Below are 24,059 nucleotides of genomic sequence, written 5' to 3'. Positions count from 1 at the left end.
TCCAGTTTTCCTAGCTTCCAGTTTGCAAAAATGAGCAGACTACACTACATTGCTGCCAACCTCTTTCCTTGGGCTACTGTGAACTTGCCTGAACTTGCCTGCGAGCTGATTCAGATCGATTCACAACAGCTGTGTGCAGTCCTGGGTGTCCGTTTTCTCTTATTACATGGGCTGTTGCTTTGCAGTTTGCCTCTACTCACTCTGTAAATGCTGACGGTCTTCCCCATGCTGTATCCAGCACTTTCTCCCTCTCCCTCCGCGCTCTCCCTTCTCTTCTCTTTGTTTGTCTGCACTCTTTAGGGATCCCATCCTCAAACCATCCATGATATATATATTTCCATTTATTTCATTGCTTACAGATGATCATCTCCATCAGTTAATGTAATTTAACCCACTTTCTCCCCATTTCCCTTTTCTATTCCTCCTTTGTCCCATTTCATATTTTAATCTTAGAATTCTCCCCATCTCCAGACACATGCACCTCTTGACATCTGCACTTGAATGGCCTTTCATCACTGTGGACATTTTATGTCCAAGGAGGGATTTCCTCTGTCCTCACTCACCAACTTCTCGAGTCTTTTCCATTTCCGTAAACGGAACCATCAGCTGCCTCCTTTATTGCTCAAAAGCAAGGTCAAGGGGTCACTCCTAATTCTCCTTCTCTTACTTTGGATTTTCACACCCACCCCCTACACACACACACACACAGGTCCTATGGACACAACTCTCTAAATAAGCTCCTCAGTTTTGACTACACGTCTCCATCCCCATCACTACCACTCCAGTCCAAATTGCCATCCTTTTTCATGGGGATTATTTGCATGACCCTCCTCATGTTTTCATTGTTGTCCAAACAATCCTTTCTCCCTTGGGCAGCCAGAGAGATGGTTTTCAATATAAATCAGATTATTTGTTTTCACTTCTCTAAGTGGCTTCTAACTACATGCAAACTCCATGCCTGAAAAGTCCTACATAATCTGGCCCCTGCTAATACCCTCTTCCTTGCATGCTCATTCTCACCATGTTTAGCATCGACCCTTTCTTGTTATTCATGTCTCAGCTCCCATCATCGCCTCCTCCCAGAGAGACTTTAGTACTCATTACTGAACTTTAGTCTGCCTTTTTTGCTCTGTAAAGGACTATTACTCTTCTGAGTTTTGCCTTTTCTTTTTCCTCAACCATTTGTCCTTCACTAGATCAGAAACTCCTGTAGACAATTAGAGCAGCTTTTTAAAAATGTATTACTACCAGTAGTCTGGCATCTGGGACGGTTCTCAGTGTGTATATTTGCTAAATGAATGAATGGATATTCTATTATCATGCAACAATTTTGTGATTTGTTAAAATTTTTTTTTTCATCCCTGTTTCTTGGTCTGCACCCAGGAGTTTCATTCGTTTGTTTTGGAAAATTGTATTCTTCAAGGTGGATTTACCAAAAATTCAAAAGTTGACCTAGATCTCCAAGCATCCAAGTAAATTTCCCATGATTAGAAAAGACGACCCTGGTTAAAGCCGCAGTCACTTGCATGACAGTGGGGTCTTGTCATGTGACACATCTTGCAGACTTGATTGACATTTGTACGGATTGCCCAAGGGAGCTGTCATCACATCCCACCACGATGCCATGAAACGGCTGGCAACCTAAAATTCTTAATGGAATGATTGGCTCCACACCCTGAAAGCAGCATCATTATTGGTACATGTCTTCTTGAGTGTTTTTATTAACGAGATTGTCATTGAAAATTCTTGGCAACTGTTTTATAGGCTCCTAACCTAAGTACCTGTCAGCTTGGATTAATTTATAATATACCGGTGCCATTAGTGGCCTATTTGCTCCCCTCCCCACCCACACTGAATAGATGCAAGAAGAGTCATTCTCAAGGGGTTCTGCTATGAGAAACAAAGAACCAAAGGAGGGGTTAGCCCAGTGTTCCCAAAGTGGGCAATACTGCTCCACGTAGTGCCGGAAGGACCCAGGGAGGCGGCAAAAGCAGATACATACACCTTATCCTGGAGTATGGGTTATAGTACATGTGTCCATTGTCAAGAAGATGCTGAGCAACATTGCTTTCCTGAAAAGGGGACTGTAGACCAAATAAGTTTGGGAACTTCAGGGTTAGCGCAACAAGTTTTGGTTCTAACTTTAGCCATGTTATTCTGACTCAAGAATATCTTGAAATTCTATGTGTCTGAGTTGCATTTACCTGTAAAAGAGAATTAATACAACCTCTGTGTGTACCCAATGAAGCCTGCAAAGAAACATAACGTGACTAGAATGAAAGCTTTGTGAAACAAAAAATAACTGTCATTCACTTATGCCTAAGACGAAATGCTATTTCACTTCTCTGAAAGGTGAAATTGGTTTTCATTAAATCTTAATTGCAAAACCCCTTTTATCCTTGAGGTCTATAATTTCAATTCAAATCAACAAGTAGGCAATTTACAATAGGCAAGGCAATGTTTGGTAGGGAAGGCATTAAGTTATAGGAAGGTGAAAGAGCTTGAAAAAACATAAAAACAAAAGAAAAGGAAGAGAAAATAGACACTTTGTCAAAGAGTTAAAATGTAAGGCTATTTAGCTTTCATGAAAAAACAAATAAACAAAAAAACAAGGCCAAGAACAAGCACAACACATTTAAGTTGTCTGGTTTTCCAAAAGAAACAAGATAGAGGATATAATTCTTCAAATAAGAAACTAATAAAGGAAATGCTTACTGATTCAAAAGCTTATTGATTCATTAGATATAGTTACTATCAGAGCTTGCCTTTTCTTTCTGCAAAGTTTAAAGGAACTTTCTGAACTGATTCAGATAGTTTTGCCTGTTCATAGAGAGGCATAAGTTCCAAAAATGATGATAAGTATGGGGCACTCTCATGGCTTTTATTCATATGCCTACATAGCTATAATTGTACCAGTCATGCCTTTAATCCATCCTCCTGAGGCTCCACAGCCAACCCATATGTCACATAAAATGCAGTGAAGCACAAAATAGCCCCATGCATGCTGCTTTGAGCTGTACATCTTTGAACTTACATTGAAGGGAGACTGAAAAACGCAGTTAGAGAGAGCAGGTAGGGCCTGACGAACGTGGAAAACTCCCTGGAATAATATGGCGTATGAAGGAAAGACATAACCTGACACGGGGAACATGAGAACAATCTTCGTTATTCCAGTTGTCTAGAAACAAATTTTGAACTGACTTTTATATCCACAAAAGACAACACCAGAGGTAAAGCTTGGAATTGCTAGGAAGGCTTTTTTTTCCCCTTCTTCACAGAAGGGAGACTGGTATGCAATCTTGGAAGCTGTTGATCTCCACACTTCTGGGATGTAAGTAAGTATAGGCAACTTGGAGAACAGCAGATGATCCTGCTTGGAAGATGGAATGCAGCCAGTGATGATAGTGCGCTGGGCTAAGCATTAGGCTGCTAACCTCAAAGGCCGTGGCTCAACCCTGCTAGTCACTCCACAGGAAAAAAGATGTGGAGGCTGCAGTTTCAGAAACCTTAAGTAGCAGTTCTACTCTGGCGTCCATGGCGGTAGATCTAGTTTGGGTTTAATGGCTCACAACCAGAGCAATACCACCCCCTCTGGAAATGTGAGGAGGGTTTTCAGAAACCGCCATGGTGCCTGTGGTCAGGGTTCAGCAATGCTAATGTTCTTCAAATTGATAGAGCTCCCTAGCAGGTATTATTCCCTATCCATATGCCTTCCAAACCTGAATACACCCATCTCAACCAGGAATTTCAAGTGCTTGACCATGTCACTATGTTGTCTTCAATGAAGTTAAGCAAAAATCAGTTAAAGAAAGTCGCTGTAGAGAGCGCTGCTTCAATGGAATTAAAATAATTTTAAAATGACTGGATATTGTTATTTTCTTCTGCCCATAGTACTAAACACATCATGGATTCCCAACTACTCACATTAAATTAGGAAGAGTTTCAGTGCAATCAATTGTAAATATAGAACAGAAAAGATTGGAGATTCAATGTATGATATACATTGAATTACAGAGTAGGGTAACTAATGGGTAAATTAAGGGAAGATTGTTTTATTTTGCTAGCAATCTTCTAAGGGTTTCTTAGAAAGTTTATCACAGACAACAAGCGTGCTCAAGAAGTTTAAGCTGCTAATAGAAATATACTCAATTGTCAATGGAAAGGTCGGGGGCCCAAGTTCACCTAGGTGCCTCAAAAGAAAGACCTGGCCATCTATTTCAGAAAAGTCATTCATGAAAATCTCTGTGGGGCTCCATCCTGTTGTGACACTTACAGTTCTACCGTAAGTTAGAATAGCTTTGATGACAACTAATGGTGATCCTTTATCAATCTTTCCTTACAGCTGTCCTAAGAGGGTAAATCAACAGGGATCGTTAGCAGCATTCCAGTTCATATATGCATGGGTTTATTCTAACCAAAACCTGCTGAAACATGGCCCTGTGATCAGCAGATGGCTGCAGGCACATGTCCTCGGGAATTCCTTTTGTCTTCGCTTGGTCTGGATGCCTTCAAGAAAAAGTTTATTCTAAACAGTGCTTTCCCAAAGGACTCGCTGGACCACTTTGCAAGGCAAAAAGGTTCTTTTAGAAGGGAATGGCAACTGTGATTTGGAATCCTAAATGGGGACTCTATTTATTTTTTTAAATGGGCAATCTTGATAGATTTTTTTTCAAAGGACCGAGGATGATCATGAGAGCACAGTAGGAAGAAACTTTAAAATTGAAAACTGCATTGGTGAGAAAATGCCAGGCACGTCATTTCTAGGAATCTCCTCCCACCCACCCCCATCATGACAGGGCACTTGCTTATTCTTCTAGAGTAGGAAGGTTTGTAGAATGAGAAGTTCACTGGGAAACCATACCCCACTCACTGTACAGTGCTAATCTTGGCCCTTCAGACATGTCTTTGTCCCCCAAACTCAAAGAACTTGGAAAAGAAGCAGGATTTGGCCTCCTTGAAGAATGTCCAAACTACCATTTGGACATGGTGTGAATTGAAGTGTGAAGAGTTTTCCGGGAAAAGGTTAGAGAGATAGAAACACCATCTTCAGAAGACTAGAGACTTATATGGAGGATATGTTGAGAAACAATTTCTTCACATTATAGTATTTCTGTTTAATAAATGTTTCTATTATTTATAGCAATCCTTTTGGACTTAATCTTGTATACACATATGGAACAAGAGGAGATTTCAGACTCTTATGACTAGAGCTACCCATAAGAGAAATTACACTTATGAAACAGATATGTCAATAGAGGAACCAATAAAATTTCATTAAATGTTCAGAAAATATTCAAATTACTGACATTTTATGTAATTCCAATTTTTACAATCTAACACATTTGTGATATCTCTGCTGTGGAGAGCACTTATGGAAATTATACACTTCCTTTTGGACTGTACTTCTTACACTGGTACACTCCTAAAAGGCCTACTGCACAAGTTTTTGCTAATCCCACCTGCATAGCCTGCTGTGATTTCAGGCTATCATCTAGAGATCAGAAACTGCATATACATCTCTATATATGGTGGAAATTTAAAGAAAATGATGCATTTTGTGTTGGACAGTGTCACTTCCCAGTGGCCAGTCATAATATAATTAGCTTACACTATAGGGCACAAATAAATTCTAGCTCATTTGCAAGAGTATATACTTTCTTCAACTTGGAGCATGTAATCTGTACTTTAATTAGTTCTCAATGTTTCATATCAAATTTATATTACCCTAACTCTGGTTTTTATTATAGGATCCACCCATGCCTGTGCTTGCTTATTTATTTATAATTTGCTAATTAAATTATGTGTTTTTTCTTCAGTTTATCTCTTTTTGTTTGTATAAAAGAACTTATGTACTTTTATTGCTTATAACCCCCAAATCACTCATTTTGTGTAAGCATCAATTTCATTATCTTTTAGAGCAGTGTGGTAGTTATATAAGTTCAAGTCAACTTGATAAATAAGTGGAAGGCTGGAGTCTAGCCTGTCAATCAGGTCACAGCTTGATGATGCCTCCTTGTGGGCGTGGCCTTCTTGTGAGTATTCTGGGAACTTCCTCTCTCCCTGGAGGTGGGCCACACTCTCTCTGTGTTCTTCTTCCTTTTGACAAGCCATGTGGAGACTTGCTTAGCCCTGTGAGAGTCTCTCTCTCTCTCTCTGGTTCTCTTTCCTGTTAAGGAGCTACACTTGGAGAGGTGGGGGAGCCACGTGGAGACCTGTGTTAGCGCTGAGATCCTTCCACTGCAATTGGGTCCACAAGACTTTGCACCCACAGGTCTGTGATCTTCCTGCATTTTGTATCATTGCATGTGACTGCATGAGTCCTAAGAGGAATTTATAGACTAGTATCAGACTTATGAGCGAATATTGGTCTTATGGACTTGATCTGGACTGGACTGGGATGTTTTCTTAGTATGTAATTGCTCTGTGACTTAAAGCTCTCTCTCACACATATTTGCGTGCCCTTGGATTTGTTTCTCTAGTCAACCTGGCCTAACACAAGTAGTGATCTTTGAATATATAATTAGGGAACCTATATTATTTTGTTATAAATCAATTGTATTTTATCTTGATATTTTATTTGAATAAGAAAATTATATCAAAATTTAAAAATTATTAAATTAAAAAAATTTAATGGGATATTTTATCTATAAATTTTAGTTAAAAATATGAAGGGGCATCAACAAGTTCATGAAAAATTTATTATCTTTTCATTCCATTTTTCACTAACTTTTTAAAGCCCCTTCATTTTAAAGAGAGCATTATACAATATATGAAGAATGAAAGTTGTCTAATTGAGTTGAGAACACTTCTGTGGTAGTCACCTAATCTGGTGTCAATATAAAGATTAAAAGTATAGGGGTGGAGTCTAGGCTGTCAATCTGGAGATAGCCAATGAGACTTCTGTGTGGACATGGCCTTCTCCTGAGAATTCTGGGAAATCTGATACTTCCTCCTTGAAGGCTGAAGACACCTCTCTCTCTCTGCTACTCCCTGGTAGACATTGCAGAAGACAAGCCACGTGGATGCAACCAGAAGTCTGAAGCCAGAGAAGCCACAGAGAGATCCCTGCCAGCACTGAGACGCTTACAATGCCACTGGACCCAAAGATTTTCTACCCACTGGATTGTGACTGTCCTGCCTTTGGCTTCATTGCATGTGTTTTATGAGTCTGAAGAGCACCTTATAGATTGGTATCGGACATATGGGCTAGTATCGGACTTATGGACTTGGACTGGACTGGGCTGGGATGCTTTCTTAAGGTAAAATTGCTCTTGTGTATAAACCTCTTCCTAATACACATATGTGTGTCCTTGGATTTGTTTCTCTTGTGTACCCACACTGACACATTATGGTACTAGGAGTGGGGTTTATCTTTTCAGAGCCTTCTTTGTGTCCTAAACACATCTAAAGATCAAATTAATGGCTCAAGGCAAGTGGGCTTACAAGCTCTATTTTCATACTTCCCAATAATAAACGTTTCTATCAATTATATCAATAATAATAAACAGAGGAAATCAGTATAAGCAAAGTAGAATCAGATACTAAACTCAATTCTTAAAACAGTCAAGTTCAACTCTTATTAGCTTATCTAAATCCTTATCAAAACTTCTATTGATATAAAAATATCAAATGAGGCCTCTGAGAGCATCAAAAGCGATCATGCTTTTTGTCAGCCATTTTGATGTTCTGTCAACCATTTTCTCTAAGCAGCCTGGTTTCTGAGAAATTCAAATGGCAATTTCTACCCTTGAGCTCAAAATATACACTCATCACATTCATTCTCAGCATTTCAAATAACCAACGACTACAACCAAACATAATAATCAAAACTTTAACTTTCCATATTCTTTCCAGAAAACAACTCAGTGAACTGCAAGGATATATCTGACTTTGGCTAGCCAAAGAAGGACCACTACCACAAGGAAGAGGTCAAGCAAACATCTATTCACCATCTTTATGATTTGTTTCTCTAGTATCCCACTCCCAAGGTAACATGATGTGTTAGTCTGAGTACACAAGAGAAACAAATCCAGGGACAGACATCAATGAAATCACACTTACACTTAACATTCAACATTTATCATACATATAAATGAAAACACACTGAGTCCAATTGTATCTGATATATCATACACGAACAAAGAAAAGATATTCAATAAGCACATATAAAGAAAATACACTAATAATCACAAACCTCACTTTTGCAATTGATCACGTGGTGGTAACTGATAGGTAGAACTACCTTCTTCTACTACCCATTCTGTATTACCTTTGCCCTCAGCAAGCACCTCAGGTGGCTGCGTTTTTTTGCCTGGTGGGGTGACCCAGACCTATGATCTGATCATCTCTCCAATTCTGAGGTCCCTTGGTTCCTATAATCTAAGAATGGTGCTCCCTCTTGTCTCCCGATATAGTGGATATTTCATTCACTGATACCCATTTAAGTTGAAGCGGCTCTTTGGGGAGTAAAGATGCCTATCCTCTAATTATGGAGGTGCGTCAACCATGTTCTATGATAATTTCACTGATTTGAAAAGCTCACCCTAAATCAAGAGACGCAAACACTCTTTCTTCATCGTGACCACTTTCACATGCATGTGCATTCCTCTTACCGAGTGTGACAAGGTGGAACATGGACATATTACTTCCTCTCTCAGTACAAGCGGTTACTGAGAGGTTGTAGATGTCTCCTGCAGGCAGGCTGAGAATTGCAGTCATGACATTTCGTGTTACCTGCAAGATTATCAAAATTGAGGGCTTAAATCTCTTGTGAACATGAATCAGTACAGAACCCCAAACAACTACAGTATATAGTTATCTTTTACTCTGTTCTGTGCTGCAACCTGAAATCAAATATAACCCTACAGGGACATTATTGCCTCAAAACATGATATAAATTATTAAATTGAGTCAAGCGCAGGGTAGCCCTAAAATGCATAATTCACTTGAGATAGATTAATTTCTCTCATCATTTTTTAAAAGGTAGAGTACATGATACTCTGATTTTTTTTCTTATTCTAAATTGGGTGCTGCTGATATATACATTGCTCAGTTGTGGCTGAGAAACTCAGAATGAAGCTTAATAGTATCTATAGAAATATGGCTTCGCAACTAAACACTACATTTCCCAACCTTTCATGCTTCTCAGGGACATGTGACAAATTCTGACAAATGGATTATCCATGGAAATCATATGGACAAATTATAGTTCAGCTCATGCACTGGAAATGCTAGGTTGCTGTTCCCTCTCTTTTTCCTTTTCTGAATCCTGCAATATGAATATGATGATGATGATGATGATGATGATGATGATGAAGGCTCATTATACAAATAAGGATGGCAAAGGTGGTAGGTAGAGCCACAGATAGAAAGAATATGGACCCTTGGATGACTCTTTAGAGCAGAGATGCCATGTCAGCTCTGGGCGATCCTGAGAGAGACATAAACTCCATAGTGTTTCAGTAACTATCTTATTTTGTGTTTCTATATTACACTGGCTAAGTCTACAGCTTGCCTAAAATACTGCTTGAAGGCTTAATAAACCACAAAACTATTCCCCTTATACCCAATATTTAGATGTTGGTAATATTTGAAGAAAATAATGAAATATATGAACTTACAATTTTTGGAAATGTTTGACATTAAGAAAGGAAACAACTCAAATCAACAATTATAGTATGAAAGCAAATTATTGTAGATTAAAAGGTAAGTTCCATGAGAGGAAGACTTTAATTTTTGTTCATTGTTCGAGCTCCAGAGCCTAAAGCAATGCTTCCTGGCCCACAAACTTTTGTTTAATGCCTCAGTAAAGGATTGACTAAGGGGTCTTAATTTTAATCTGAGATCAACTTCTCCCCTAGAGACTCTGGAAAGATCAAGGCCTAGCTGAAGCCTTGATTTCTGACAAATACGTTTCTGCTGTTCTAAGATGCCAAGTTCATGAAGATGAGTTATAGCAGCCACAGGAAACGAGTACAGATGCCCAATATGGGAATTTGAAGAAACATACACTCTTTTTAATTTTTTTCCTTCCTTCTGCAACAACCATCCAGTGTAGCATCCTAGAATGGGAGAGGTCAGTGGTGTCATCACCATATGTCCAACTGATATATAAGAGACTGTTAAAATATTCCACGGAAGTGATTTCTGGGGCCACGGGGGCTATAAGAGAAGAAAGAGGCTGAGTTTAGTATAATGGATCAATGAGTACTAAAACACTTACCAGTCCCTCAAATAGTGAATTTAGAGAATTAGAATTTACACCCACATGGCGATCCTTGAGTGTCCAGGACTTCACAGTGACAGAGTGACGGCTAGTGGAATAGTGAGTACCTTTTTTTTACACAGGAATCTACCTTTGATAGCTCTGACACAAGACAGCCAAGTCTATCTGTATTGGGGACGATCAAGAGCTTTTGTATAAATCTTGCTATTATAAGATTCTTAAAAGATTCACTTGTTTGGGCGGACCTGTTGTCTCAATTAATATGTGGGGGCATTGATAAAGCTACTTAAGTAGTGTTGGAAAACGTGGGGCCTGTAAAGGTACATATCTTTCACTGAAGTCCTGTGAAGAAGTTAATGGAAAGAGGACACTAGAGAGGAGGGCAGAAGGAAGGAGTCTTTGTTGGTAGGACAGAAATGAAATGTTTACAATGAAATAAAAAGGCAATACACGTATATTGACCTTGCTTATCACAGTGCTTGGCAGAAAACAGTCTGAGTAAACACTGTGGAAGCAAGTAGTAGGAGAGGGAAGAAAGGACTTTAAGAAATCATGGCACAAAAGTTAACTTCTTTCTGACATATAGTTTATTAACATATAGTTATTTCATCTTATTACACATTTAAAATGGTAAAGCTTGCTAACTGGAGAGATAATTAACTAGGAAGTTTATAAATATTAGCTCTTAGAAGATATTTTATTTATTTATTTTTTTAAGTAACTGGTAATTCTGGAAGTGAATTAGAAATACTATTTATAGGCATCTCCTACACACAGGAAAGCTGGACAATGATTAATGAAGCTCCAAGAGAAACTGATGCATTTGAATTATGGTGTTGGTGAAGGATTTTGACTATTCAGTGAACTGCCAGGCAAGTCTATAAATCTACCTTGGAAGAAGTAAAACCAGGATGCTCTTTAGAAGTGAGGGTGGTGAGACATGGCCTCCCACTCATTGGACACGTGAGCAGGAGAGACCTGTCCCTGGAAAAGGACTTCACACTTGGTAAAGCAGAGGGCCAGGGGACAAAAAGACCCTCGATGATATAGATTGGCACACGGACTACAACAATGGACTGTAGCATTACACTAATTGTGTGAGGATGAAGCAGAGTGGGTGGTATTTTGTTCTGTTGTACATCAGATCGCGATGGATCCAAATCTACTTCACGGCACCAAGTAACAACAACGTCCTGGTTCAAGACAAACAGGCGAGATCCAGCACCAAATCGACTCAAATATTTGGAAGCAAATTTCCATAAATTTAAAAATACTTTTAACATGCTGCTCATGTTAATAATGAATATCCAAAACAAACTATGATTTGAAGGACAGTTGTTTCCTACAGAGAACTGTAATAACTAAAGTGATAACCATTTCTGCTTTATGAAAGAAGGGTTGGCATTTCCAGTGTTTGACAAAATCTGTTAGCCCATATCATATTTCAGAGTATTCATTAAAAAAGGAAAATAATCTTGGCTTCTGAATCTATCCCATTATCATATACAATGTACATGCATACAATATACATATGTGTGTATATATATGAACTAACATATAAAATGTACATGTGTATGTATATATATATGCATATATATATCAAATGACACCTCACTATCTTCTAATTCTAAGCATTATTTTTAAAAACAAACATTTCCAGGTTTCCAGGTTTTTATACCCTAGTTACTGCTTTAAAATCAGCCTGTTACTGAAAGGCCACAAGATGTCACCATTTATTTATTAATCATTATTTGCTACACTAGCATAATTATTATGAACTTGATTTGCAGACAAAGCCATCTATCAAATAGACTTGAGATCTTAACAAAGTGCAATCATTTAAAGTACTTTGTCTTTTTTCTCCTCTTATCTCACTCAATTTGTCAGTTTAGATCAAAATTCAAAATATAAGAAAGTAAATCACCACATTAGAAAATTAATCCTTATTTACTTTCCAGTTGAAATGAGAGATGATAGGCAATAATAAACTTACAAAAAACCTAGAATTTAAACTGCTTAAAAAGTAAGTATAAACAAGAAAACTCAGCTACCAAATGTATTTTAATAGTGTCTTAAATAATTTAATTTTCACACTATACTGTGACGTGTTCACATACCCATTTTATATATGTGAGAGTTGACACTGTGCCAAAATAAGATTGCAGACTATTTGATTGCTCCAACAAGAAATAAATCCTCAAAGATTAATTTCTTGGAGGCAATAGATTGTTCACCTCGGCAAATGGCATGCCTATTGATCATGCTTATTAATTTTTACTTATCCGGCCTCACTTTGTCCACCTTCACTGTCATATTCAAATTTTGCAATCACAGTCAGTTTCCTGCAATGAAATGCCAGCACCATAAAACACTGTCAATATTTCATTTCTGATATTCCCGACACTGCAATGAATCATCAGGCTGGCGTTCTCCCTTACTGCAGTAGTGCAGCTAATACTGCAGCTCGGACACACTCAGCTTGGGTCTAGTAACTAGTTTTCAGGCCATATTTAGTGGGGCTCTACTGATAGAAGAATAGAAACCCAGGATTATCATGGAGATAATTTGGTCCAAGTTCTAAATCTGTATCAGAATCAGCTTTTCTCAATCAGGGCTCAGATACTAAGTCCAGGTACTTTCTAATAATTCCAAGCATCCCATATGAAAGGAAAAGAGTGTTCATAGAAAGATAATCTTAATAATTATGCCAAAAATAGATACAGTAAAGTTTAATTATAATTATAGATAAAGAGAGTTGCATATAACACAGTGCCTTGCCTATAACTAGTATCATTTATTTTTATTTTCAGTAATTCTTCTACATTTCTAGAAGCAGTGTTTCTCAAAGTGGGAGATACCTTGGCTTGTGGGGAATGGGTCTGGAATGATCCAGGAGAGCTACAAAAACAGATACCTACACTTTATCCTGGATAATGAGCAATACTACAAATGTTTTTAATTGCTAGGAGGGCATTGAGTAATTTTTTTTTTTTTTCAGAAAAAGGGGATTTAGGCCAAATACATTCGGGAACCTATGACTAGATCAGAGAGAAGGATCCCAGTGTCGCAGCGGGTTACCCGCTAAAAGTCAGCACTTTGACGGCACCAACTGCCTCTTGGGAGAAAGATGAAAGTTTGCTTCCGTAAAGATTTAGAGTCTCGGAAACTCTATGAGAGTGTTCTGCTCTGTCCTATGGCATTGCTGTGAGTTGGAATCTACTTGATGGCCGTAAGTTTGCTCAAAGAGCGCTCTAGATATGGGCCAATTTAAAAAAGTGACATATAAGTTGACTGTGTAAGAAATCACATACTTTCAATGTCTTCCCATTATTTTATTGATAATTTCAACAGACTAATACTTGATGTCAAGTGAAAATATTTCATGAAAATGATTCACCACTTAAACAGTATTTTCTCCTCTTGTTCCTCAGTTAAACTCTAACTATACTACAACTGTGCAGTCCAGTTAAAGGTTCTTTAAAAAATTCAGCTCAAGCAAGGATTATTATTTCTTTGATAAATTCTTCCTTTTTATTGTGATCTTTGACTACTGCTATTGCAGCCACACAATTCAAGGCCCCAAGACTCTAAGAACTATCAATGTCTCATCACTTAAACATAGGATCATATTTTCCTAAATAGCTTATTTAATTGTGGAATAAAGGCTCCTATTCTACAGCCCTGGAGTTGATTCTGACTCAAAGTAACTCCACATGGGGTTTCTGAGACTGTAAATCTTTACATGAGCACATAACTTAATCTCCCTCCCTTGTAGCAGCTGGTGGGTTTGAACCACCAACCTTGTGGGTAGCAGCTATCTAGCTTATAGATAATAATACTGCAACCCTCACCATTGCACACATTAAAAACAAGAAACAAAAAACCTCTGAGGCTTGGGAAAGTTAGTTTGTTCAAGGGTACCAGTGGTAGGTAGCAGAACGACGATTCAAACCCTGATCTGTCTATTCGGCGTCTTTTAACCCCAGCACTTTTCCATATGGCAGTCAGCCTGTGACTTTAAACATGACATAATTAATAAGGAAAAGGGGGCACTCTGACCAATACAGTCATCAACCGGGTAAAATCAATTGAGTGTGAAGCTGAAAGCTCTGCCTGCAACATCTCTACCCTAATTGATTCCAAACGGGGATACGCGTCAAGGGCAGTGACTCAGATAAAAATAACTCAAAGGCAGCCAATCAGAGAAAATTTTGTTTTCCATTTTTGAAAATGATCATCTAAATACATAATGAACGATCAGAATCAATCATATTATCTACCATGCAGTTGGCACTCAATGTTGACACTTTCACTAGATGGATCCTCTCAGAACTGCCTCAAAACGAGATCCCCCTTTCCTGGCACTTCCTCCCACACACCACTCACCTGTTATGAAGCTCACAGTGGAGCTGTCACAGCAGCTCAGCTCTGGGTCTCCCCATGTCACCATGGTAACACGGAAGTTGTAATACCATGCTGGCAACAGATGAGCTATTCTCTGAATGAGACAGAAAGCAAAGAGATAACGATTGAAAGGGAAAATATTTTGTGGGGAATAAAGTGATGTTTCTTTTTTTCTCTCTCTCTTTTAAGTTACTTTAACTATTGAGGTGGTTTACGAGTTTGCACATTAAAACATTTTTTTTATTAAATACTTTTATTGAGGGCTCTTGCAGCTCTTATCACAATCCATACATTCATCCAGTGTGTCAAGCACATTTGTACATATGCTGCCATCATCATTTTAAAGCATTTTCTTTCTACTTGAGCCCTTAATAGCAGCTAAAGTGATGTTTCTTAGGTCATGAGAAAATTGGTAAGTGATTCCTATTTCTTTGTTCTGCGTCTTTCTTCATTTACCAAATTTTCTATAATAAAAAGCTCTTTCTGGAATGAGATGAAGCAAGAACAAAATAAAATGCTGAAATATGAAATGCTTTTAAAAGGTGATTCAAAGGTATAGGGTTAAACACTTCCAATATTAGCTCCACTTTGTAATTTATGCCTATTATGCAGCTTAAGTAACGCTGATTTGTAAGTGATTGTATGTAGACCTGCCCCTATTGCAGAGAAAACAGACCTCTCACAACTCTGTATTCTCTCTACAGGGATCAGCTCCGAGATTGTTGGATGGCAATTATCCAAGCTGTCAACCAGACCAAGGACAATCGTGTGCTTTATGTGTCACCTATAGGTATTCTGTACATTAAAAGTTATTCCAGTCCTCAAAGGAGGTACCTTTCCTTGTCCTCTTAAAAATCCATCTGTAATGGTCTGGCATTATAGGTGTGTAAGGGATCTGTAGATGTTAACAATCGTCATCATTAGAATTAGGAAGTGGCATCTCACTGTTGCATACCCAAGGGAGGGGCAGCTTGTGTTCTTCTCCACAAGAGAGAAGCAATAAGCACCTAACAGTTCTTTAAGAAAATTCATTAGCAGAAATGTGCATAAATAAACAAGCATACCCAAATAGGGGCACAATTCTTTCTTTCAAAAGAAACAAAACAGAACAAAACAAAAAAACCACTTCAAACAAAAACAACCACAAGTCCTTGAAAGTAGCAAGCTACCTGTGTGCATTTACAAAATGATCTCTATTGCAGTTAGCTTTCGTGTGTGGACACCTGTGCTACATAAAGACACATCAGTTACAGAGACAAGTTCAAGGACGATTACCACTGATGCAGTTAAGGAGACGCTCGCTGCTATTTCATAGTACGTTGTCCACTCCGAAGTCATTGTGGTGGGGTTGAAATAAAACATTTCAACCAGATATTTTCTGAACACTCCTAAGTACGGTCTAGTCCAGCTCAGCACCACGGCTGTAGGGTCCAAGGGATAGAGCATTAAATCCTTTATTCCAGTGGGAACTACAGAGGGGGAGTGGGAGAGAGGAAAAAGCATCCAAGGAGAATGTTTACTCTCTTAGCCATGACCTCAAACTGCTGCCACTAACTAAGAACTGCCCTGATATGGTCACTGACAATCAAACAAAACACATTTATCTCTGATATCTTTTCCTCTGAGAAATAAGCAAACATTACGGATGTTCTTTATCCACACGAAGTTCCAGTCAGTTACTACATTGGAGGAGAAGAATGGGTGCCTTCCACATGCGATCTAAATGATCCGAGCTTGCAAATTGCCCTCCTTCAGCTGAGAAACTGAGCAAGGTGAGCTACTCTTCCTGAGGCTGGAAACTTACCAATGGCAAATGTCACAGGGTCTGAAGGTGGTCCAATCAACGGGCCTTTTCTTAGGTACAACACAACCTGATACTGGGCACCAGGAACCAGGTTTTCAATGATAGGTTTGCTGGAGTTCACCTGAAACCAAACACCCAATAAGATTTACTTAGAACCAGGCACGCAGAAGGTGGCACAGCTGAAGTAGTATTCAGGGAGCCATTGTGGACCCACCAAACCCAAACTCACTGTCATCTAGTCAATGCCGACCCATAGCGACACTCTGGGGGGTTCTGAGACTGTAGCTGTTGGTGGGAGGAGGAAGCCTAGTCTTTTCCCCACGGAGCCACAGATGTTTTTATTCATGCTGAGGAAGGTCAGATCTCAAAACCAGAATGATTTGTGGCTTATGGGAACACCGAGAGGAACCCAGGATATTCACATTATATGGTTGCATTTTATAAGCCCCTGAAGGGTCTCCTACCCATCACTGTCAGTTGGAACTAGGCCCACTCAGGCACATGTGCCTCTAACCACAATCAAATCAGTAATAGCCACGGTATAGTCTGACCTCCTAAATCATCATGTCAGCTTCTTACATACGAACATCAGTGCAGGAATGTCTTTAGAGGTACATGGCATCTCATTATAAAAAGGGAAATGACCGCTGAGATTACCTATCAAAGCCACTCATTTAATAAATCAGGAAAGTTAAGCTAGAGCATGGATAAGGTCATGTGTTCAGGTTCAGCACTGGGATTAGAAGCCTCATGCGGTGATTCCTAACCCAAAGACAAGCAAGTCGGGCTGGCACCGAGTCACAACAGTAAAATCCTCTCCAAGATTATTGCATCTCTCATAAAATATGTTGCAGGGAACATTTATACTTAGCTGAGCTCAGTGGTACTTTTCTGTGTTTTTTAAATCAATTCTTTATGTGACCGATAACATATAGGGAAGAATGGCAAGGACATAGAGATGAATAAAACATATGCATTAAAGGCATGTACTAGGATTGATAATTTAACTAAAAAAAGTATAATAGGTGTTATGCTTTGACCTTTAATGTCTTTAACATGTGAGGCAATCTTACCCAGTGCTTAAAAACACAGACTTAGACAATATGAGATCTGTCCCTTGTAAGTTGTGAGAATTTATGTAAAATATTTTAGCTTGTTTTCCTTAGTTCTAAAATATAAAATACTGTGGTAGTTACATAATCTGCTGTCAATTTGAGACATACGAGTGAAGGGGTGGAGTTTAGCCTATCAATCAGGTCTCAGCTTGATGACCTCATTTGGAGGCACTAAGGAGAGAAATAGCTTGCTGGAGGTGGGACACAGGGTCTCTCCCTGGGAAACATTCCTGTCAACAAGACACAAGGAGCTACACTAGAGCCTTGGGAGCTGGAGGAGCCACTTGGAGACCCCTGCCAGTGCTGAGATGCTGCTACCGCCACCAGATCCACAAGACTCCCACTGACCTGTGATCTTCCCGCATTCGGCTTCACTGCATGTCTTGTGTGAGTCTGAAGAGGAATTTATAGATTGGTATTGACATATGGGATAATATCGGACTTAGGGACTTTTTCTGGACTGGGCTGGGATGTTTTCTCAATATTCAACTGCTCTTGTACGTAAAGCCCTTTCTTATACACATATGAGTCTCCCTGGATTTGTTTCTCTAGTCTACCCAGATTTAATTTTACATGTCAAGTTTTTGTGAAGATATTTAAGCCAGAGTCTCAAGAATTGTTAACACTACTATTAACTTGTTGCTCTGTAACAGGGTACGCAGCTGGAAAAGTTATCAGAAGGAGAATCCTGGAGAACACCACTACGGACAGTTTATCCATGATGTACGGTCATTTTATGGTTTAGGCTTCATCACAATGTTATGGATAATCGGTGTACTGGTGATTTGGCACATATTTTATACCCATCAGTACTAGAAACAGATTCTACCCAGTAGACATTTTAGATTTGAATTGGTACACCTTGCTTTACACATACCTGCATGTGTACACTACAGGGCACCATGCCTGTAGTGGATTGAGTGGTGGTGCTCAAGAATATAAGTTCACGTCTCAACCCCGAGAATCTGTGAATGTGACCTTATTTGATCCTCTAAAACATCGACGCTTTCATAGTTTTTTTCCAGAACTTCCTCTATATCAGTGTTTCCCATGCCTAGGGGTGCTGGAACATTCGAGGGCAGTGGTTCTCCACCTTCCTAATGCCATGACCTTTTCATACAGTTCCTCATGTTGGGGTGACCCCCCGCCCCAAGCATAACATTATTTTTGTTGTTACTTCCTCACTGTCATTTTGCTACTGTTATGAATTGGGCAACTTCTGTGACAGTGTCGTTTGACCCCCAAACGGGTCACAACCCACAGGCTGAGAACCACTAGATTCTAGGGGAGCTATAAATGCAGATTACCTCTGCTTTGTCCTGGATTATGGGCTATAGTACAAAAAGTTTTGATTGCCACAGGTAGGTGAGTAGTTTGTTTTATACACAGGGGGTGGTGGTAGGCTAAATAAATCTGGGAACCTATGCTCTATACATTTATAAATAAAGGATATAATATTGTCCTGATCAAACAAGGAAAAATATACGACAGAATTTCAAGCTCTTGTGGACTCCAGAATTTTTGGAGCTAAGGGAGGAGGAGCACGAACCTTGGAAACTATTTCCCTGAGATAATCCTTACACCTCAAACCAAAAATCCCCGAGAGTCTTCTTAAACCAAACCCACTAGCACTGAGTCAATCCGAAATCACAGCAATTCTCCATGGGGTTTCTGAGACTAGCTGTTTAGAGAGCTGCCAGCCTCCTGTGGAGCTGGTTGGTGGGTTTGAACTTGTAGTTAGCAGGTCAACATTCATCCCACAGTGTCACCAGGGCTCCTTAAAACAATTACTAGTTCAACTAATAACACGTATCTCTCTTAAGCATTATACTTTTTTGAAAATATCTATATGGCATGAAAGAAACAATACCACTCAAAGTGTTAGAAAAGAGCCTTAGGGGACAGTGAATTTATATTAATGGGGGCGGTACAACTCAAACAAGTAGAATGAGAAGGTTGCACAACTCAAAACATGTAATCAATGTTACTGAATCGTACAGGCAGACATGCTTGAGGCAGGCTTTGATGTGCATCTTCGCAACAACGACAAATTAAATTTTTTATGAAAATGACATAATATTGAACTTATACACATTATACTACCAATATGGCTTCATACTTTCAAACTTAACAATAAATTACGCACGTACTATCATAGATAAAAGTGCAGACACCAAGCTCATTAATTCCTTCTTTAAAGTATTTCAGAATGTTACACAGGACACAATGAGTGTTTGAGGTAATATTAAAGTTCTTTTGGCTTGATGATATCCGAGGTAGTAATTGATTCTAATTATTTCCACCTGGAAGCATGGCCATCCTCATGAATTCATCCCAGGGAAATGATGCTTTTTCTTTTTTTATGAGAAACAACCATGTGTAAGTACATTTAAAAGAGACACAAAAGCAATTGAAAATGAGTATTGAAAATGAGTTGGCTTGGTAACAAATAATAAGCAGTAATACCCCCCCACCCTCCGGTTTCTGAATGTGGGCTAAACTAGTAACCTATGTCTATCTATTCTTCCCTCTCTCCATGCCTTTGCTGGATCTCTTTGAACATGGATTCGAGATAGGCAGGAATAATCATCGAACTTCCTACATACCAAACAAGATGTATTTCATTCTCTAAAGAGTCGGTCCATATGCCATCTCCAACTTTAACTCTATTTTTGCATATTGGCCTCCTTTCTTATTCCTGACTGGCTTAGTCTCCATTCCAGAGAGTTCAATTCAACTCCATATGTTCACAACTGGACACCAGTCCTATTCCCCCTTAGGTAAAGAAATAAGAAGGAGGGTGTACTAGTAATATAAAGTAGAATAACATAAGACTGATGGTTAAATGATGGTGTGGAACTAAGATAGAGTGAAGGTCCCTATCACAGTTCCTTAGGTGTTTCTCTCTGTTGATTTAAAAATCATCTGGTTCAGTATAATAATAAAAGCACTTTGCATACTTTTTTACTATTACTCTGCTCCAGGCCCTGCTTTAAGCATCAGGCCCTTTTTTATCTTTATCACACCCCTGTGAGGTAGAGTGTGTTTCCTCCTATGGAAGGGCTCTGATGATTCAGTGGTTCAAGTGCTCCACGAGAGAAAGCTGTGGCCGTCTGCTTATGGGAGCAGACAGATTTATCTTTCTCCATTAGAGTGGCTGGTGGGTTTGAACTGCTGAGTTTGTGGTTGTGAGCCCAATATTTAACCCACAGTACCAGTCAGGCCACTTTCTATAATGACTACATCTTGGAAGCCGTATCAGGCAGCTCTACTCAGTCCTATTGAGTTGGAATCAATGACAATGAGTTGTGTATCATACAGATTAAGACAGTAAGATTTACGGAAGTGAGGGATGTTGCCCAGGGTCGGATAACTGGTAACCTGTCAAAATCAGGTCTAAAATCCAAGTCTCACTATGCAGTGTGTGCTCTCAGTCACTCCTCTGGTTGCTATTGAGAGGGGCAATAAGGATGGCTCAGGCGAGATAGCACATGCAATCGAGCAGAAACAGCACTGACCTGGACGTCAGACACTGGATCACTTGGGTCCTGGTCTGAGCTCTGATGTTGACCATTTGTGTGATTTTGAGCAAGTCCTTAATATTTGACCTGCTGGGCCTACTATTTCTTCATTTTTAGAGTCAAAAGACTGATCAATTATTGTCTGTGAGATGGTTATTATCCATTTGTATAATTTGTCACACAATACTCCTAGATAAGGTCGATCCTATATAAAAGTAAATATGCATACTTTTATTATAGGATGCTTCCTAATTCTGAAATTTATGATTCTGTGCAAGTCCTTGGAGCCCTGATGGGATAGTGGATTACAAGTCAGGCTGCTGACGGAAAGGTCAGCCATTAGAAACCACTGACCTCTCTATGGGAACAAGAGGAAGGAGGCTTTTGCTCCCTTAAAAGTTGCCCAGCTTGGAAACTCACAAGGGCAGCACCAATATGCTCTAGAGTTCTTATGAGTTGGAGTGGACTTACTGGCAGTGCGTTTGGTTTTTGGTTTGGTGACTCTTGCGAGAGAATTCTGAGAGCACGTTTACTTTGAAGAACTGACTGAGTACTTCATAGGTTGACTTCATATATGTCCCACATATGTCAGTGATTGAAGAACACCACCCTGACCGCTAGGGAAGATATCAGGAAACTTTCTCTACCGCAAACGGTCACACACAAACTCACACATTAATCAATACAGACATGAAGAGCAAGTAGTGATGAGGGAAATTCAAATTATTGTGTACAATGTACCGACATGGAAGGCTGGATGCCAAGCTTCAGAAAAGCAAGGTTCCGGTTTAATTTATCCTTGTCTCTAGGATCTCAGGGCAAACTCCTACATAGCAAACTTCACTGGAGTTGTCGGAGAGAGTGGGGACACCTGCAGTGAATCTTATGGATCATCAAGGCAGTCGATAAAGCAATAATCCTGTAGTGTAGCCAGAGGGAGAGGAGGCTACAAAATAGTGTGAAACGTTATAATTCATTAATTTATGTTTCCCTCTAGAATCACCTTGTTTTAGAGAGAGATGTTTAATTCTCTAGTTAAAATAAAAACACCATTGGATATAGGATTAACCCACCCCACGCATTGCCATTAAGTGGATTCCAACTGGTGGAAACCTTATAGAAAGGCAAAAAACTGCTCTGTGAGGTCAAGGATTCCATCTTGCTTGGATCCACAATCAAGGAAGCATGTTCGGGGAAGCAGCAGTCAAGATCACACAGCACATTGCAGGGAGTAAATCTGCTGCACAGACCTCTCTAAACTTGACCAAAGCCATGGTGTTTTCCACTGCCTGACATACTTGTGAAAGTTCGACATTGAAAAAGGAAGACTGAAAGAGAATCGATGCATTTGAACTGCGCTGTTGGCAAAACCTACTGAAAGTCCCACAGGCTGCCAAAAGAACAGACGTCTCTCGTGAAGGGAGGACAGCCAGCATGCTCCTGAAAGGCAAGAATGGCAAGCCTTTGTCTCATGTATTTTGCACATCTTATCAACAGAGACCAGTCTCTGGAGATGGACCTCATGCTTGATAAGGCAGTGGAGGGATGGGGGGCAGTGAAAAGGAGGAGGAGCCTTGACCAGATGGATTGACACAGTGGCTGCAACAATGGGCTCAAATCTAAGAGCAATTGTCCGGAAGGTTGGACCTGATAAAGTTCCCTTCTGTTATTCAGAGGGTCGGCCTGAGCTGGAACCAACGTGGCAGCACCTGACAACGACAATGGTTTCCAAGTCTGTAAGTCTTCATGGGAGCAAACAGCCTCACCTATCTCATCTGATGGGTGCGTTTGCACCACAGCCCTTAGGGTTGGCCGCCTCTGCTTAGCCCACTGTGCTACCAGGCTCTTTCAGAGAACTGAAGAAATATTATTATTTCTGGAGAATGGCTGCTTTAAGAAATAAACTCGAATCAAACTGGTCCATGCGAGAACATCTAAGTCCCTTCGATGAATGCCCACACGATGCTAGGCTGGTTCTTGAGACTTTTGAACTTGTTTCTTTATTATAACTCAAGGGTAGCACAGTGGGCAATGTGTTGACTGCTATCCAAAAAGTTGACAGTTTGAGCCCATTAATGACTCTGTAGGAGAAAGATGGAGCAATCTACTTCTTACAGCCTTGAAAATCAGAGGAAGGAGTTCTACTCTGTTCTACTGGGTCACCAAGACTTGGTGGGTTTGCCTATAAATCTTAACAGTTTTATATTAAGATTTTGTTCCAGTACATGATTTTCTCATTTATAATTTACAATACCTATAACTTTAGTCTTTGAACTCTATGCAAAAGATGCATAATTTGTACATTAGATAGGGTGAGGAAGAACTGTACCTTGGTAGTTAAATTTCAAGTCATGATTTTTTTTAAACATCATTTTTATGGGGGCTCTTATAGCTCTTACAACAATCCATACACCAATTGCATCAAGCATATTTGAACATATGTTGCCATCATCATTTTCTAACCATTTTCTTTCTATTGCTTCTGACAGTGGTTGCTATTCCTTCTGATAGATGGCCCCAGGCACTATTCATTTCACAGATGTTTACTGATTAACTACCGTGAGCAAGGTACTGCAACAATCTGAAAAGAGTTAAAACAAATTCATGTCATGCTTTTTGAGAGAAATATTTTTTCCATCAAAATAGTGAATACTCTTTGCTATGCTTCCGGATGGAAGCTAATAAGCTGTACAGTGAACTGTGAGTACTAGCATTAATTTTAATTTAGCATATTTACTGCTTAATTTAATTCAAACCAAGATCTTACCCCGAATATAGCTAAGAATATCTAATGAGTCAAAGGCCTAGGATTTATGAGTTTATCGATTTAAAATTTCTCACTACTTGAAATTCGCTAAACACTCAGGGTTCCCAGGAGAAAGGGAAACCCGCCTAACATCTTTCTGATAGCAAATCAAGTACGTTCAGTGCTGTGTCTCCAGGGGGCTTTATGTAAATTCATTACTTTGGCTTTAAAAAAAAATCATTTT

At 39.3% G+C, this 24,059-nt stretch overlaps 1 protein-coding gene across 1 annotated transcript in view; it reads right to left on the bottom strand.

Moving 5' to 3' along the window:
• Positions 1-24,059, bottom strand: part of PTPRO (protein tyrosine phosphatase receptor type O) — a 255,932-nt gene that overhangs the window by 69,574 nt on the left and 162,299 nt on the right. The window contains exons 8-12 of the mRNA XM_045288403.1: positions 16,434-16,554; positions 15,905-16,098; positions 14,612-14,723; positions 10,010-10,161; positions 8,613-8,733 (exon numbers count right to left, since the gene is read on the bottom strand). Of these exons, the coding sequence (XP_045144338.1) occupies positions 8,613-8,733; positions 10,010-10,161; positions 14,612-14,723; positions 15,905-16,098; positions 16,434-16,554 (700 nt within the window). The remainder of the gene's footprint in view (positions 1-8,612; positions 8,734-10,009; positions 10,162-14,611; positions 14,724-15,904; positions 16,099-16,433; positions 16,555-24,059) is intronic.

This window comes from Echinops telfairi, unplaced genomic scaffold (genome assembly GCF_000313985.2).
Source record: "Echinops telfairi isolate 266 unplaced genomic scaffold, ASM31398v2 ScPeMD7_21;HRSCAF=78, whole genome shotgun sequence".
NCBI lineage: Eukaryota > Metazoa > Chordata > Mammalia > Afrosoricida > Tenrecidae > Echinops > Echinops telfairi.
The sequence above is the reverse complement of the archived record's forward strand: the minus strand, read 5'-3'. Positions and strand labels throughout refer to the sequence as shown.